This window comes from Zootoca vivipara, chromosome 6, assembly GCF_965207765.1.
Source record: "Zootoca vivipara chromosome 6, rZooViv2.hap1.1, whole genome shotgun sequence".
Lineage (NCBI taxonomy): Eukaryota > Metazoa > Chordata > Lepidosauria > Squamata > Lacertidae > Zootoca > Zootoca vivipara.
In genome coordinates, this window is record NC_142589.1 from 9,867,099 (window position 1) to 9,883,408 (window position 16,310).

General features: G+C 48.0%; 1 protein-coding gene across 1 annotated transcript; it reads right to left on the reverse strand.

Annotated features, from left to right (window-relative positions):
• Nucleotides 1-100: 100 nt before the first annotated feature.
• On the reverse strand, nt 101-14,579 carry HTR6 (5-hydroxytryptamine receptor 6). The gene is made up of 3 exons (XM_035121128.3): nt 13,260-14,579; nt 1,855-2,013; nt 101-1,247 (listed from the first exon to the last, which is right to left on the reverse strand). Exons 1-3 carry the CDS (start codon nt 13,989-13,991, stop codon nt 837-839), a joined length of 1,302 nt encoding a protein of 433 aa, XP_034977019.3. The 5' UTR covers nt 13,992-14,579; the 3' UTR covers nt 101-836.
• Between the last annotated feature and the right edge of the window lie 1,731 nt (nt 14,580-16,310).

The window sequence follows — 16,310 nt, forward strand, 5'->3', positions numbered from 1 at the left end:
AATGCAGTTTTTCCTAATGGGTGCTTCTTTGCAACCAGCCTCCCCTAACGGAATACCTTTCCTGTATGCTTTAGCTAAACATAACACAGTTTTTTCCCCCCATGTGCTTCACGCTAATGCCTACACACTCATGCGCCCGATCTTTGTTTGGAGAGAAACTACGCTTCAAAAATCCGGAGAGACGCAAGTTTGGAAAGAGCACTGCATTTCAGTTTGCACACTCTGGTTAGGTCTGCATGAAAATAATGGCCGAAAGAGAAGCATCGCCCCCGTTCCTGCCGCCTTTATATCCTCCTCCCTCAAAAAGCTCCGTCTCTCAACGGTTCCCTCATTATTCTGCCATGCTTCTGCTTAGCTGTTGTGCCTCACATAGAGTCGAGAGCATCTGACCGTTTGCCACTGCGATGGGCAGCTCGACCTGCATCTCAACACCATGGCTGCCTGCGGCAGATGCTTCCCAGAGCTCTGAAGAAGAACAGCCCTAGCTGGATCAAGCTCAAGGCCCATCTAGTCCAGCTTCCTCTTCTCACAGCAGCCAACCACCGTGGGGAACCAGCAAGCCGGATCCGAGCACAAGAGCACACTCTTCCCCTCTAGTGGTTTCCAACAGCTGGTTTTCAGAACCATCCCTGCCTCCAACCGTGGAGGGTGGAGCACAGCCACTGTGGCTCATAACCACCAGCAGCCTTACCCTCCTTCACAAGTTAGTTCAATCCTCTTTTAAAGCCAGCCAAGTCATTGGCCGCGCCTGCCTCCTATGGAGCAAGTTCCATAGTTTAACCACACAAGATCCTTTGTGAATGTCTAGGGCAGGTGGGAGGCCCAGGCAGGCCATCTCAGTCCATGGGGGTGTTCAGATGGTGGATACGGAGCTCCTGCTCCATGGCTTGCTCCAGGTGGAAAAGCGTCACCGAATCGGCCCCCGTGGCTGGGAGGGACCCCAGGCGCTGACCACAGTCGTCATGGACTTGGGTGACGGAGTCGGCCGAGTCCGTGTCCCCCGGGAGCGCCAGGACGTTCTTGAGGGACGTGCCGGGCCGGGGCCCACTGTTTGAGTTCCTCATGGAGAGCGAGATGGGGCTGGGGCGGCGGTCCCAAGCCCCCCGGCAGCAGGGCAGGTACTTTGCCATGGCCCTCTTGAAGTCCCGCATGAAGAGCGGGTAGATGATTGGGTTCATGGTGCTGTTGCAATAGCCCAGCCAAGTCAGGGTGTCAAAGAAGTCCTCCGAGATGCACTTGCAGACTGCCTGGAGGGAAGGAAGAGCGCGCAGGGTTAATGTTACGGGACTTCCTTTTCTTTCCCTGCAAAACATCGCCAGGCATAAAGTGCAGTATCCCAATGGCAAATGCCTGTGCAGGTGTTAAGTCTTGCATGCAGCCATCTGCAGGGCATCAAAACAGGCTTTTTGGAAAGCCTTTTGCATTCCACATACAGCTCCCACCCACGGGGTGTACATCAATCTAAAGCGCTATGGAAATTTCTTCATCGTGGCCACTGCGGCTGAGACAGAAGGGAGATAACTGTACTATTGTTAACGAAACAATATAAATCGAGACCATACTGAGTCAAACCCCTCTCTCTCTTTTTTGTAGATTGTCCTAGCCCAACACACTAATCCAGGCATCCCCAAACTGCGGCCCTCCAGATGTTTTGGCCTACAACTCCCATGATCCCTAGCTAACAGGACCAGTGGTCAGGGAAGATGGGGATTGTAGTCCAAAACATCTGGAGGGCCGAAGTTTGGGGATGCCTGCACTAATCACTACACCATACTGAATCATAGAGCTGAATACAATCCCACCGAACGCGATTCCACCACCAGACATGGTTCTGGAGAGCTGAGCTGGACTTACCTGGGCCACGTTACAGACGAAAAAGGGGAGCCAGGCCACGAAAAACATCCCCAGAAGGACGCCCAAAGTTAGGCTGGCCTTCAGGGCTCTCTTGCTGTGCTTGTTGGCCAATTTTCGGGTGTCGCTCGTGGCCGCTGATTGGTTGTGAACTCTGTGGACCTATGAAGGGAAAGGCAAGGTGGCGCATGAGGAAGAGAGAGGCACACATACACAAATGTGCTCCTCGTTTCTGATCAGATTAGAGCACGGCTCCAAAAGCTATATTTGAGTCGACGGTGTGATGCAGCATCAAAAAAAGGCTAATGCAGTCCGAGGTGGCCTAGCGGTACCAGTTCTGGGTACAATCAAACCTCGGTTCCCCAACAGCTCTGTTTTGGAATGTTTTGGCTCCCAAACGTCGAAAACCCGGAAGTAAATGCTCCAGTTTTTTGGAAGCCGAACGTCCGACGCAGCTTCCACTTGAGTGCAGAGAAGCTCCTGCAACCAATCAGAAGCCGCCCCTCTGTTTGTTGTTGAATGTTTCAGAAGCCGAACGGGATTCCGGAACGGATTACGTTAAACACCCAAGATTTGACTACCACAATTTAAGAAGGATATTGACAAGCTGGAATGTGTGTTGAGAGTGACCAAGATGATAAAGGGTCTGGAAACCAAGCCTTGGGAGGAATGGTAGAGGGAAGTGAGTATGTTTAGTCAGGAGAAGAGGAGACTGAGAGGTGATTTGATGGTCTTACTTCGCCAAACCTTTGTTAGGCATTACAAATATAGGCCATCATAAAACATCCATATATAAAATTTTAAAATACATACGGATAAACAGCCATGTAAAATATGTAAGAATGAGGATTTTCATTGGCGTCCCTTCCCACTAAATAGTGCTATTCAATAGTCATCTGTCAAGGATTGTTGAGCAGTGATTCCTGCATTGTTGGGGTATGGACTAGATGACTCTTGGGGTCCCTTCCAACTGTACAATTCCATTGTTCCTTCTACCCTCAATAGAAAGCAATCCAGGCTCATGAAATCTAATTAATCCATCATACCTTTCAGCTCAGCCGTACGGTACAAGATTTTTGCTATTGATTACAGAGGCTTCTTAATTAGATTTCTTTCTCTTTTTCCAAGCCTTGAATATTTCAGTTGGCAAATCATGAGCTCCTTCTTTCTCCCAGCAGTCAGTTATTATCACTGCATCATCTCTAAATTAAATAAACCCTGATTTTTCGGGGGGTACTCTGCCGAAAAAGATCCATAGCATGCATATACATCCTCAATATTATTTTGTTTTGCAAATTAAAGTTTTTATTTTAGTGTGTCTAGAGGCACAATTTAGGGATGCGATTCTTCACCTCCATAGTCCAGAACAATAATACTTTACTTTGTAAATACAGAATGTAATGAAAACACACACACACACACACTGTCATTGACAAGAGTCCAAGAAGATGTCCACTACCCTTTTTAATGCAACCAAGTTAGTGGCCCTCACTGCCTCCTGCAGGTGTGAATTCCATAGTATCTGAAGAAGTGTGCATGCACACGAAAGCTCATACCAATGACAAACTTAGTTGGTCTCTAAGGTGCTACTGGAAGGAATTTTTTAATTTTGTTTCGACTACGTCAGACCAACACGGCTACCTACCTGTTACTTCCATAGTTTAACTACATGCTTGTGTGGAGAAGTACTTTATTTTATCTTGTTGCTATTGCACTCTGGGAGTCTGCTTATAAGAGGAAATCCAAATTATTTGTTGCAGAGGAGACCCTTCCCCCTGTTTCCCCAGTCTGTTCCTGAGGCCTCAGTAAAGCCATTAAGCCTCGGGTCTTGCTTGAACCCAAATTTACCTCACTTTTAATCTTGCGGCTGTGTCTAAATGCAGGCAAGTTGGAAGGGATATTCTCAGTCTAGCATGGGGGACTATCAAGTACAAAATCCTGTGGAAGAAATAATGGGCGGCTGGTTTATGGATCTGTTTATGGCATGTATATCCTGCCTTTTTCTCAAGAAGCTCAAGGTGAGGTCCACATTTCTCCTTCTCCCTGTCTTCTCCTCACAAGAATCTGGTGAGGCCAGTTAGGCTGAAAGTGAGTGACTAGCCCAAGGTCACCCAGGGAGTCTCCTGGCTGAGTGGGGCTTTTAACCCTGTTTTCCCAGGTCGAAGACTACTATGACAAACTGTCTCTCCTAGAATCTTGGTATGGTGGCCATGCATTCCATATCACCAAGGGCTGTTGCCCAGCAATGAAGTGTGTGGCTGTTTGAACAGAGGTTCTGGCACCCTCAGCATGTAGAGGTTTGCTGTAGTGACCCTTGCTTAGTCGGTATAGAATATGGCATCTGAAAAACTCCTGGCAGTAAGTGAATGTTGACATTTCCTGTGGACTTAGCTCTAGAACATAGCATACTGGTCCTTAGTCTCTCCTGTTCTGAGCTTGAGTCCGCACCACAAGGCAGCCCAGGCCTCTCAAACCTGCATTGTGATTCACCGCCTGGCGCAAAGCAGCCAATCATGCACTAGGTGGGTGTTGCAAATGATGTGCAAAGAAGTTTTCATTTCTGGAAGGAATTACAAGAGCTGGGTTCCGATTTTCCCAGGGCAGAATCTGCATATGGGGAGAGGTTTACTTATGAAGAGCCATGAGCCTTAATTGCTAAACAAACCAATAAAAGCTTGATTGGTGAGGATTCAGTTTTTCTCTGTGAGGGCATGTTTATAATCTGAGGACTAAGGGCAGCAGCACCATTTAGGATTATAACTGTTGGGGCTTTTTCCCCCCCTGCTGCTGTAACCTTCCAGCATGGGGTGGTAGCCTTCCAGTGGCTTAAATTATAGGTGTCTCTGACTGTTGTTTCAGGCATCACCATCTGAACTAGGCGCTGCCTTAGAGGTTTGAGTAAGTTGCAGGGGTATTTTAAAAGCTTTGTTAAAGGGAGACCATTCACCATATCAAAACCCTTCAATGGGCTGAGGCTAAAAGGATTTGCCAGTCAACGTCCCCTCCCTGTTGATGGTGCAGTGGCCACTGTCCGTGGTGCTGAAATGCCTCCATTGCTATCTAGAAGAGACCAACCCAGAGTTTCCTAGTGGTCTTGAGGACTAGACTAGTGAATGATGGCAGACAGAGGTGAAGGGCCATCTCCCTTTTCTCTTTCCCTGTCCTGGGAAGCAGAGGAGAAGTGAAGTCCTTCTTTTCTCCCTGCAGCAAAGATGTTGTCTATTGCTATCAGTGACCAATAACAGCATTTGCAATCAGATAATCATAGAATTGTAGAGTTAGGTCTTCTAGTCTAATCTGCTGCATATCAGGGATATCAACTAAAGCATCCATGACACATATCCAACCTCTGCTTAAAAACCTCCAAGGAAGGAGAGTCCACTGCCTCCCATGGAAATCTGTTCCAAGGTCAAACAGCTTCTATCCTCAGAAGCATCTTCCTGATGTTTAGTCAGAATCTCCTTTCTTGTAACTTGAATACATGGGTTCGAGTCCCTACCCTCCAGAGCAGGGGGAAACAACATTGCTCCATCCTCCAATCACCTCTCAGTCTTTTCCAGGCAAAGCATACTCAGCTCCCTCAACTGTTCCTCATCAGGCTTAGTTTCCAGGCCCTTGATCATCTTGTTCACTCTCCTCTGTCCACATTCCAGCACTAGGGCTGCCTTCCTCCATTGGTGCTCCTCCGGATGTCATTGAACTACAGTTCTCATCATCCATTACTGTTGCCCATGGCGTCTGGGGCTGATGGGCACTGGAGTCAATAACAGTATCTGGGGATCAATGGTTGCCCATCGCTGAACTAAACCATCCCTTGCTTTTGCTGCTCCCACCTACCTCCATCTGCCTTCAGTTCATGTAGGGGTGGGCAACCTGTGGCCCTCCAAGTGTTGTGGGTCTGTGGTCCTCATCGTCCCTGGCCATTGGTCATGCTGGCTGGGGCTGATGGAAGCTGGAGTCCCCTTGAGCTAACCACCAGCAAGAGAGCGTCGCATTGAGGCAATTTAACGGGATGGATTAAAACAACTCAAGTCATAGTTTTCAACACTCACTGTCCTTTTTCCTGCACAATTCTCCTGGTTCTTTCAATTATTCCCAATGGAAGGGTTGATGATGGCTTTGTAAGTTGCAAAACATCATTGTGACCCTTTTAGCTTGTGATTGTTTGCAATAAATGGGGTGGGCAATTATGGGGTGTTGGAGTTGAGATTAGCTATTTACTGAGGAACATAGCAATTATGTTGTTTACCAAAGGTGCCGAGTCAATTACGTAAATGAAGGAGGGGAGCGGAATTGTGCTAATTACGGCAATGCAATAAAAGCTGCAGGTATCCGGCTAATATTGATCACTGTCCAAAAGGGAAAATAACCTGTCTGGCCCTGACATGGGGAGTTTTTGAAGTTCCGCCTCCAAAACGTTTAAAGGTAATTATGCCTGTCATTCTCCTGTAGGGCACAAGGGGTCAATAGATGAGATTGCTGGAGAATGAAAGCTGTCTGCAGCATGTTGCCTCTTATTTTTGAGGAGAGGGAAGGAAAACTACGAGGACAAGGAACTTAAAGGGAAATGGGGGAGATAAAAAAGAAAGCCGAGAAGCTAGGTTCTGCACCTGTAAGGAGCAGAAACTTGACATGTGTTTTATTATTCCAAGCTGGCATTCTTGGGAAGCTGGATCCTTGCTCCCAGATTTGGATCTTGCACATGCTGACTGCAGCACACACACGGAGGGAGTGAAGGAGAGAGAAAGACCTGGGAACAGCTCCATTTCCCCTTCACAAGCACGCTAGTGACTAAATGGTCTTGGCAAATTAAATCTCGCTTGCCTAGAACATTAGTCATTTGTCAGAGGGTGACATTAGAAAAGTGCGGCGCCGGGGAGGCTGATTTTCATCTTACTGATGCATCTGATCCTCAAATGCCGGGAGAAAGATTATGTTATTCATCGCATAGTTTGCCAATCTTCAACCCCCCCCCCCAAATGCCCTGCTGACATGTCCGAGTGCTGATTGAACTTGGCAACGGGGTTAATTAGATTTTCCCAACATGGCAAGCATGAGCAGAGCAGGATCCTGGGAGTCTGGAGCTAGCTAGACTGGGCTGGCTAGCAAGTTTTTACTTATTTACGTCCTTATGAAGATTAATTTCCAGAGAGGTGCGGATTAATCTGGGCATTCTCCCCTGCCCCCTTGCAAATGTAGGGCTCCCTCCCAAATGGGCATTGTGTTGTTGTTGTTTTTTAACCAGAGCATTGCAGCTTTACCACACCACAGTTAAAGAAATCACCAGACTGTGCACTTCAGTGCACTTTAGTGCTGTCCAACTAACACGAAGTCTCTTTCAGCGTAGCATAAGAAGCAACCTCTTGCCTGTGGATGTTTTCAATCGTCATTGGTTTTTAGAGGGTTTCGATCTGTTCTGAAATGTTTTGATTTGTACATCTTATTCTGCCTGCCTGGGCTTCTAAGGGAGGAAGGACAAGTATAAATACAACAAACAAATGAGTAACACGTTCAGTGGTTCATACTCTGCCGCAGGTGTGATGCTTTCTGATACGAGCAGCTGCCATGTTAACCCACGAGCCATTAAGTCTGGAATTACTCGGTGTGTCTCTGCATGCTGCTTTGTTCGCTCTCCCTCGAATCTATTTCCTGCCCCTCAGCTGAACCTGCTTAAGGGCCTCCGTACAGTATAAATGAAAGCAGAGTTCTATTCAAACAATTCAAAGTGTTGGTGCTGACCTTTAAAGCCCTAAATGGCCTCGGTCCAGTATACCTGAAGGAGCGTCTCCACCTCCATCATTCTGCCCGGACACTGAGGTCCAGCACCGAGGGCCTTCTGGCGGTTCCCTCGTTGCAAGAAGCCAAGTTGCAGGGAACTAGGCAGAGGGCCTTCTCGGTGGTGGCGCCTACCCTGTGGAACGCCCTCCCAACAGATGTCAAAAAGGAAAACAACTATCAGACTTTTAGAAGACATCTGAAGGCAGCCCTGTTCAGGGAGGCTTTTAATGTTTAATAGATTATTGTGTTTTATTCTTATGTTGGAAGCCGCCCAGAGTGGCTGGGGAGACCCGGCCAGATGGGCGGGGTATAAATAATAAATTATTATTATTATTATTATTATTATTATTATTATTATTATTATTATTATTGGATCAGTCCAGCATCCTGCTGTCATGACAGACAGTCTAATGCCCTAATGAAAAGTTGTTCTAAAATCTTTTTAAGATGGCATTTTAATTGTTTGATTGTAATTGTGGCAACTGACCCCGGGGCCTTAAGATGAAAGGCAGGCAATGTATTGTAACTATAATTAATATTAATATTAATATTCCGCCTCTTCCCCCAGAAGGCAGCTTACGCGCAAATTAAATCGACACAGATAAAATGCAAACGTGATAAAAAGTGATCGTTAAAAAGTACAGTAATTGAATTCTCTTTTTTTTAAAAAAGAAACTTTATTGAATTTATAAATTACAAATTACAAATCAAACAGAACTAATCAAACATAAACAAAAGTCCAACAGAAATCAAAAGCAAGGAAATGGAACAAATAAAATTCCCTCCAAATACAAAATAATCATGTTTGAAAAACGAACAGAAAAAAGGGAAACACACATGCAAAAATAACACCTCCATCCCACCCCCACCCACCCCTCCACCTCATGTGACTTCCAACCTTCCCCTTTATTTCGGTTTATATATCTTTGTTACAATGCATACTCTTTACTAAGTTTTTCTTTCCTTTAGGTATTTTTTTGGGCCCTTCACACATCTGCTATGAGATTGACTCTTTCTACCTGTTTCATTAAACATTGTTTTAACATTTCCCAATCTTTTTTCCGTTCTCTCCTCATTTAATCCTGTTCAGGGAGGCTTTTAATGTTTAATAGATTATTGTGTTTTATTTTTCTGTTGGAAGCCGCCCAGAGTGGCTGGGGAAACCCAGCCAGATGGGCGGGGTATAAATAATAAATTATTATTATTATTATTATTATTATTATTATTATTATTATTATTATTATTTCTCCGGCTTTTATTGCTAAGTTTTGATATGTTATCAATTTGACTAGCCAATCCTCTTTACTAGGTACTTTGTCGCTTTTTCCAATTTTTCACGATAAGGAGTCTACCAGCTACCGTTGCATACATCATCAAGCATCTCTCTCTAGCCTTAATTTCTTCGCCTAACATTCCCTAATAGAAATGTTTCTATTGAATTCTAATCGAACTGAAACAACGTAAGAAGCAAATTTTAAAATACAAGTGATAAAGACAGAACAGCATTATTGGAAGTCTTGTTGGAATAAAACCATCTTCATCTGCTGGTGGAAGGACAGCAATAATTATTAAAAAATATTTTTTTTCTCATAAAATAAAATAATGGATCATGCCAAAAGCCCATCTAATCCAGCACCCTGTCCCCACAGAGGCCGCCAAAATGCCCCAACGAGAAGCCCCAGAGAGGTAGGCTGCCTCTGTCCCTGGAGGTTCCATTCAGAAATCATGAGGACTAGTAACCTTTCCTGCCTCCTCCTTTTGTGTCATCTGCATTTCAAAAGGCACGTGCTGTGCACAGCCATTGCCCTCGGTAAACAGGGACAGTTGGAGCGTAGGAAACGAGCTTTTGGAGTCACTGCTCCATGTCCCTTGCCTGCTCTCTTTCTTCCCTGCGCAGCGGCTGCTTGCTGCCCACTCACACATGGCACCGGGTTGCGGGGGGACCGGAGTAGCTGCTCCCCCCTCCCCGCCCCGCTTTACATGATGAGCAGCAGCTTCTCAATATTCTCCAACAATGAGCCTGACAGATTTCCTCCTCCTCCACTGTTTTCATTTCGGAGGCTTCAGCTATCTTCTTCAGGAGAGAACAAAAGAGTCAGAGACAAAGAGAGCGTGAGAAAAGGGTGAGATTTCTCTCCCCAAGCAAAACAGAAATGTGTGTTCCTTGATCCCAAGTTCAATCCCTGGCATCTCCGGGTAGGACTGGAGCAGAACCCTGTCCGAAACCCAGGAGAGCTGCTGGCAGTCAGTGAAGGCAGTGCTGAGCTAGGTGGACCAAGTGTCCTGACTCAGAATAAAGCAACTTCCTGTGTTTCCTATCTGCTTATATAAGTATATAAGGAGGAATTGCTGTGCGTCACGTAAAGGGCAAGCAGAATGATCGGGGGTGAAGCAACTCCCCTATGAAGATAAAGGAACACACTCCCTCGGAAAGTGGTGGACTCTCTTTCCTTAGGTAGAGGTTGGCTGGCCACCTGTCGTGGATGCTGTAGCTGAGATTCCTGCATTGCAGGGGGATGGACTAGATGATCCTCAGGGTCCGTTCCAACTCTACGATTCTATGATTCTATAAAAAGCTGCAGTGTTTGGGACTTTTCGGTTTGGAGGAAAGGCGAGTTAGAGCCTGCATGGTAGACCTTTATAAAATTCTACATGACATGGAGAAAGTGGATGGAGAACGATTCTTCTGCCTTGTAGCACTGGAAACTAGTGGAAGCTGAATGTTGGACGATTCGGGAAGGATTTTTAAAAGCCCTTTTTCACACAGCGCAAAGTTAGCCTGTGGAACTCTCTCCCACAGGAGACAGTGATGGCCACAAACCTAGGCCCTTTCCTACTCTCAACTGCTAGGGACTGGTGAACATACCAATTTCAGTTTCTTTCTGTTCCTCAATTTTCTGCACTGGAATTCAGCCTGCCTCATTACTGCATCACTTCAGTTCTTCATTTTTAATTCTATCTAGTGTCCATTTCTCCTGAGCTAGACTCCCCCCCAAAAAAACAATTTCCCCTAACATCACACTTCGGGATGAGGGTAGGTCATTTGCAGAAGAATATGCACAACTTTACTGCTGATGGACACATTTCTGATTGGAGAATGGCATTGCCGAATTTGGAGCTGTCTGATGTTCAAAGGTTTTCAGCTGGGTTTCCGTTTGCGCGCCCATTTCAAGAAGTATGGAGTACTGGTAATTGATTGACCAATTGATTGATGCATGCATGCATGCATTTCTAGACTGCCTTTCTGCCAAGGCCCTCTAGTCTGTTGACAAGTTTAAAGTATTAAAAGAAAATAACAAGCTGGGGAGGTTCTCATTAAAAGGCCACGCCTGTCATCTTCCTCCTTCATGTTGCTCCTTGTAGACCTCAACAGGGAGGAGGAAGATGTGGTAAAAATTGCCCTGAGTTGGCTTTGCCGTTCATTAGCTCTGCCTCAGCCAATCATTGGCTCTGGTTCTGGGGGTTGGTCTAGGTGTCCTCCGAGTTCCTTAGCAGATTTGGGATTCCAAGCTTAGGAAAGTGTCTCCACCACCACCAACAGCAGCAAAAACCTTCACAAAAGCCCAGTTTTTGAGAGACGCTTTCTCCGACACAGGCCTCCCTTGAGTTGTTGTAAAGCCGCTCCAAAGTTAGTCGAAGAGCACTTTGTTCTCTCTATAATGAGATTGTCTCTTCCCCACAAAAGCCACCCAAAAGCAGCGGTGGGGAGAGAAATGGAAGAGGAGGCAGATGAAAGGAATTGGCCTTATCTGGGGAAAACACAGCACCTGACTTCGAGCAGGAAACTGAGCCGTTAACTAGCAAGTCACACCGGATTTGCGGGTTTTATCACCTGTCTTCTGACAGGACTTCCGAAAAAGAAGCCCAGCTGTTTCCAAACACCACCACCGCCAAGAAGAAAAAATGCAGGTTAATCTTAAACTGTTTTCCGGTTCCTGCATATGTTCCCAGATTCTTGAGCCGGAGAAGATGCTTTCCTTGCAGGAGATATCACACAAAGCACCAAGCCAGCCCTATCATTAAGTGGTTTGGGGTGGCTGCCTCAGGTGGCAAATACTGGGGAGTGACGACTACGATTTATTACCTGCTTTCACCCTCATGTCCCAGGGCAGTTGACAACAATATTAATATTAACAATTGTAAACCACTTACAGTGAGATGTTGGGAGGACAGAGGAACCTAGGAAACGGCCTTCCACTGAGCCAGACCCTTTGTCCATCTAGCTCAGTACTGTCTACACTGACTGGCAGCAGCTCCCCGGGGTTTCGGGTTTGCAGGGGCGACTCATACAGGGAGGCAATGGGCAGACTCCTCTGAGGCTTTGCCCCCTTGAATGAACTAATTGTGCTGGTTGTCATGGTGTGATAGTGGCTGGTTGGAAGGTGACAAAAGCCCCAATGAGCTGCTCATTTTGATGATTGATCACTCTCAGCGCAGATAATACAATAGGGGGACTGGATGAATCTGTCTTGCTCTGGGCTGACTGGCCTAAGGAATTGCATTGCCTGAGGCAGTTGAGAAGACTACTGGGGGTGGGAGAGTGTCCCCCCATGTCCGCACCAGGGGACCAGGGAGGCCTTGCAGCAATAGAGGGAAATGGCCTGGGGGGGGAATTAAATTTAAAGGAGAATCTGTCTGTTTCACACTTTGTTTTAAAATCTGTGAAATGGAACTCAGCCATCCGTAAAAATTCGCACTTCTCCGAATTTTGCAACTGTTTCACCAGCCAAGTAATGCTTAATAAAATAAAGTGCATATATCACGTTAAGGCATGCACGCAAAATCCACCCATTTGTGAAAATAATAAGGGAAAGTGTGTTCTGCCAGGGAAGATCACTCTGCAAAGAATGCGTCCATTAGGGGATATTGTGTACAGTCATGAGTCTGTCAGGAGAGATTTTCCCGAAAAGCTGGTGAACTTTCACAAGAACTTTATTATTATTTTGCTACAAAGCGAACTTAAGATTGGGAAGTCAAGGAACAGAGAAAGACTGAAATGGGCAGGATTGCCTATCAATAGGAGGTGCTTCCTTCCAGCATCTCTGGCTTGAGGTGACATGATCAAAGTTTATAAAATTACTCATGGCAGAAGTGGGTAGAGGAAAGTTTCCCTGCTTCTCTCGTTTACACTAGAAGTTGTGGATATCCAATGAAGCTGAAGGTTGGCAGATTCAGGAGCAATAAAAAGAAAGGACTTCTTGACACGGTGCAGAGTTGAACTATGGAACTCCCTGCCGCAGGAGGCAGTGATGGCCACCAACTTGGATTGCTCTAGAACAGAATTGGACAAATTCATGGAGGAGATGGCTATCAGTGGATGGCTATGCTCTGCCTCCACAGTCAGAGGCAGTAACGCTTCTGAATTCCAGTTTCTGGAAACCACAGAGGGAGATAATGCTCTTGTGCTCGAATCCTGTTTGCGGGATGCTGAACTAGATGGGCCCTTGGCTTGGTCCAGCAAGCTCTTCTTAGGACTCTGGGAGGGGGAATCCTCTGACAGCACAGCTGCGTGACCTTCTCTGAGTTTTATTCCCACCCCCACAGAGAAGTACAGCTGGGCCTCGGAACCTGGCCCAAAGACCTGACGCCTGTCAGAAACCAGTTAGAAACTTGGAGCGACGTGGACCTACCTGTTGAGCGGGTTCGCCAGCTGCGACGGACACGTTGTTGGTAAGGGAGGCCACTTGCACCGCCTGCTTCCGAGCGGCGAGCAGGATGCGGCAGTAGGTGAAGAGGATGGCGACGGACGGGAGGAAGAAGGTCAGGCCCGAGGCGATGAGGGCGTAGGGCAGGCTGACCGCCACGCGGCACTGCCCCGCTTCTTCGGCCTGGAGGGTGGCGTTGAAGGGGCGCGGGCCGAACTCCATCTTGTGCCAGCCCATCTCGACGGGCAGGAAGGAGACCAGGGCGGCTAAGGTCCAGGTGGCCAGGATGAGCAGCACAGCCCTGCAGGACGTCATCCTCAGCTTGTACCTGAGCGGGGAGATGATGAGCAGGTACCGGTCGAGGCTGATGACGCACAGGTTGAGGATGGAGGCGCTGGTGCACATCACGTCGAAGGCGAACCAGACGGAACAGAAGGCGCCGTCCAGCACCCAGCGGCCGTAGTGCTGGTTCAGCAGGGCCGGCGGCATCACCACCGAGCCCACCATCAGGTCGGACATGAAGAGAGACACCAGGAAGTAGTTGGAGGTGTTGCGAAGCGCCCGCTGGGTGAAGATCAGCAGGATGAAGGAGAAGTTCCCCAGCATGGTCAAGAGGATGATGAAGCCGAGGAAGGCGGCTGTCCAAGCGCTGCCGCTCCGCACGGAATGCTCCCCACCGGCCACGCTGGCGTTGCTGCCCCCCAGCTCCCCTTCCATTGACAAGACAGGAGAGCCTGGCGGGAGGGAGGGGGGTGTTGCGGCTCGGCCGAACGCCGGCGCTAGGTGATCATCACCGAGAGCTCGCCGTTCGGAGGATGCAAACGGATTCGGTGCCCTTTTCGCTCTTTCCTTGCTTCTCTCCTCCTCCTCCTCCTCCTCTCTCCTTCCTCCTGCTCTTTGCCAGGAGCCAGAGCTGCACAGCGTTCCTCCGCGAGGAGGGAGATCCCCATCAATCAGTCGGGAGCCTCCGAGCCATCAAGAGGCAAACCGGGAAAGTCGGGGGGGGGAGAGAGAAGCAACAGAAGCCACAATCCTCTGAGCTCTCTCTGCCCACCCCCACGGCAACCGTCTTGAGTCTCAGCTCCTCACGTTGCTCCCTGCAGATCTTCTCCTGGAGTGCAGAAGAAAACGAAAAGAAGGCACGCTCTCTCTTCTCCTCGCTGCCGCGGATGTGGCTGGCTGGCTGGCAGCACCGCCGATGCCTCTCCGCCACTCCTGCATCTATCTCTCGCTCGCTCTAGCAAAAGCTCTGCTCTGTTGCTACAAAGGATGTAGCATTTTCTCACCCTGAAGATTCGGCTGAGTGTGGGGAGGGAAGGAAGCACTGAGTGTGCAGCTGGTGTTTCCAGGAGCCGCATGCCAACTTGTGTGTGTGCGCAGAGTTTGTTTCCCCTTCATGGGCAGTTAAGGCTCCAATCACCCAATGCAGCATAGAAACAGTTACGGGGTGGTTGTTGTTGTTGTTGTTGTTGTTGTTGTTGTTGTTGTTGTTTTTAAACATTTTACAAACATTTTACAAACTCTTCAGAATCCTGGAGTCATTCCCTTGGAATGGATTCAAACTACAAGAAAGAAGATTCCACCTAAACATTAGAAAGAACTTCCTGACAGTAAGAGCTGTTCAGCAGTGGAATTTGCTGCCAAGAAGTGTGGTGGAGTCTCCTTCTTTGGCGGTCTTTAAGCAGATACTTGACAGGCATATGTCAAGAATGCTTTGATGGTGTTTCCTGCTTGGCAGGGGGTTGGACTGGATGGCCCTTGTGGTCTCTTCCAACTCTACGATTCTATGATTCTATAATTCTATTTGTAGAAGCAGGGAACATAACAGGAGTCTGCTGGATCACGCCTACGGCCTACCATGTCCGACATCCTGTTCTCACCGTGGCCAACCAGAAATGGAAGGGACCCCCCCATCCAAAAGGATCATCTAGTCCAAGCCCCTGCAATGCGGGAATCACAGCTGAAGAATCCCTGGCAGATGGCAGAAGGCTATCCCATCCTTCCCTCGGCTTTTCGCTGTCAAACAGCTCTTGCCCTCAGAAAGTTCTTCCTAATGTTTAGTTGGAATCTCCTTTCTTGCAGTTTGAATCCATTGGTGCCCCATTGGATCTGAGCGCAAGCTCATCCTTCCCCACTGCGGTTTCCCACAACGGATATTCAGAAGCATCACTGCCTGTGACTGTGGAGGCAGAGCCTAGCCAGCTTGGCTCGTAGTCACTGATAGCCCTTTTCCTAAGCCATCCCAGTTGGTGGTTGTCCCTGCCTCCTGTGGCAGTGAGTTCCATAGCTTAACTATGCCCTGCGTGAGTAAGTCGTTTCTTTTGTCTGGAGACACACAAGTTCCCCGACCCTAATGTACAGGATTGCACTGTAAGGAGGAGGTGTGATAGACCATTCTTTCCAAATCTGAAGCTCTCCAAGGACTCACAGAGCTCTAGCCAGCATTGCCTACCACCCCCACCCTAAAAAAAATCTCGAGCAGTTCCCCATTCCTTCATTAAAAGAAGGCAGGGTTGTGACGGGGAATAGCTAGGGGCAGCGAAGGCAAGTGATGGCCCTGCTCAGAAATGGGGACCTGTGCCTTCCATGCAATTTTGGGACTCCCAACTCACTCCAGCCTCAGCCAAAATGGCCAACAACCTGGTTCCCCAATCCTGGTCTGGCAGGACGCAGTCCAGTCTGATCCGGCAAGGCCGTTAACGATGCTTTTACAAAACGAGCCGTTTTTATGGATGTTCCTACCCTCCTTTAAACCTGCGCTAACTTTCCCTCCCCTCAGATTTTTGCATCCTGCTCAAACCGCTCCGAGGCTGCCCCAAGGCTCTGGCCTCGTGTTTCCTGGAGAAGCAGACTCCGTGGCCTCTTGTAAATCTGTCCCTCCTTGCAGTAACTAAGAAACAAATCTGCCTGATCTAGAAGCAGGCCTTTCCTGGCTGCAGGTGCCTGCTCAGCCACTGAGGTGCCAACCTTCCCCGTTGGCAACCTCCTCAAGCTCAATGGCCCAGTGAGCCGAGAACTGCCTCTGCGTTAGGGATG

Bases quoted from the DNA above. Each gene is read 5' to 3' on its own strand.
- HTR6 (XM_035121128.3), bottom strand. From the start codon at position 13,991: ATGGAAGGGGAGCTGGGGGGCAGCAACGCCAGCGTGGCCGGTGGGGAG. The intron at 2,014-13,259 runs GTAGGTCCACGT...TTCCCTTCATAG, and splicing joins CTGGCGAACCCGCTCAACAG to GTCCACAGAGTTCACAACCA. The intron at 1,248-1,854 runs GTAAGTCCAGCT...CCTTCCCTCCAG, and splicing joins TCGTCTGTAACGTGGCCCAG to GCAGTCTGCAAGTGCATCTC.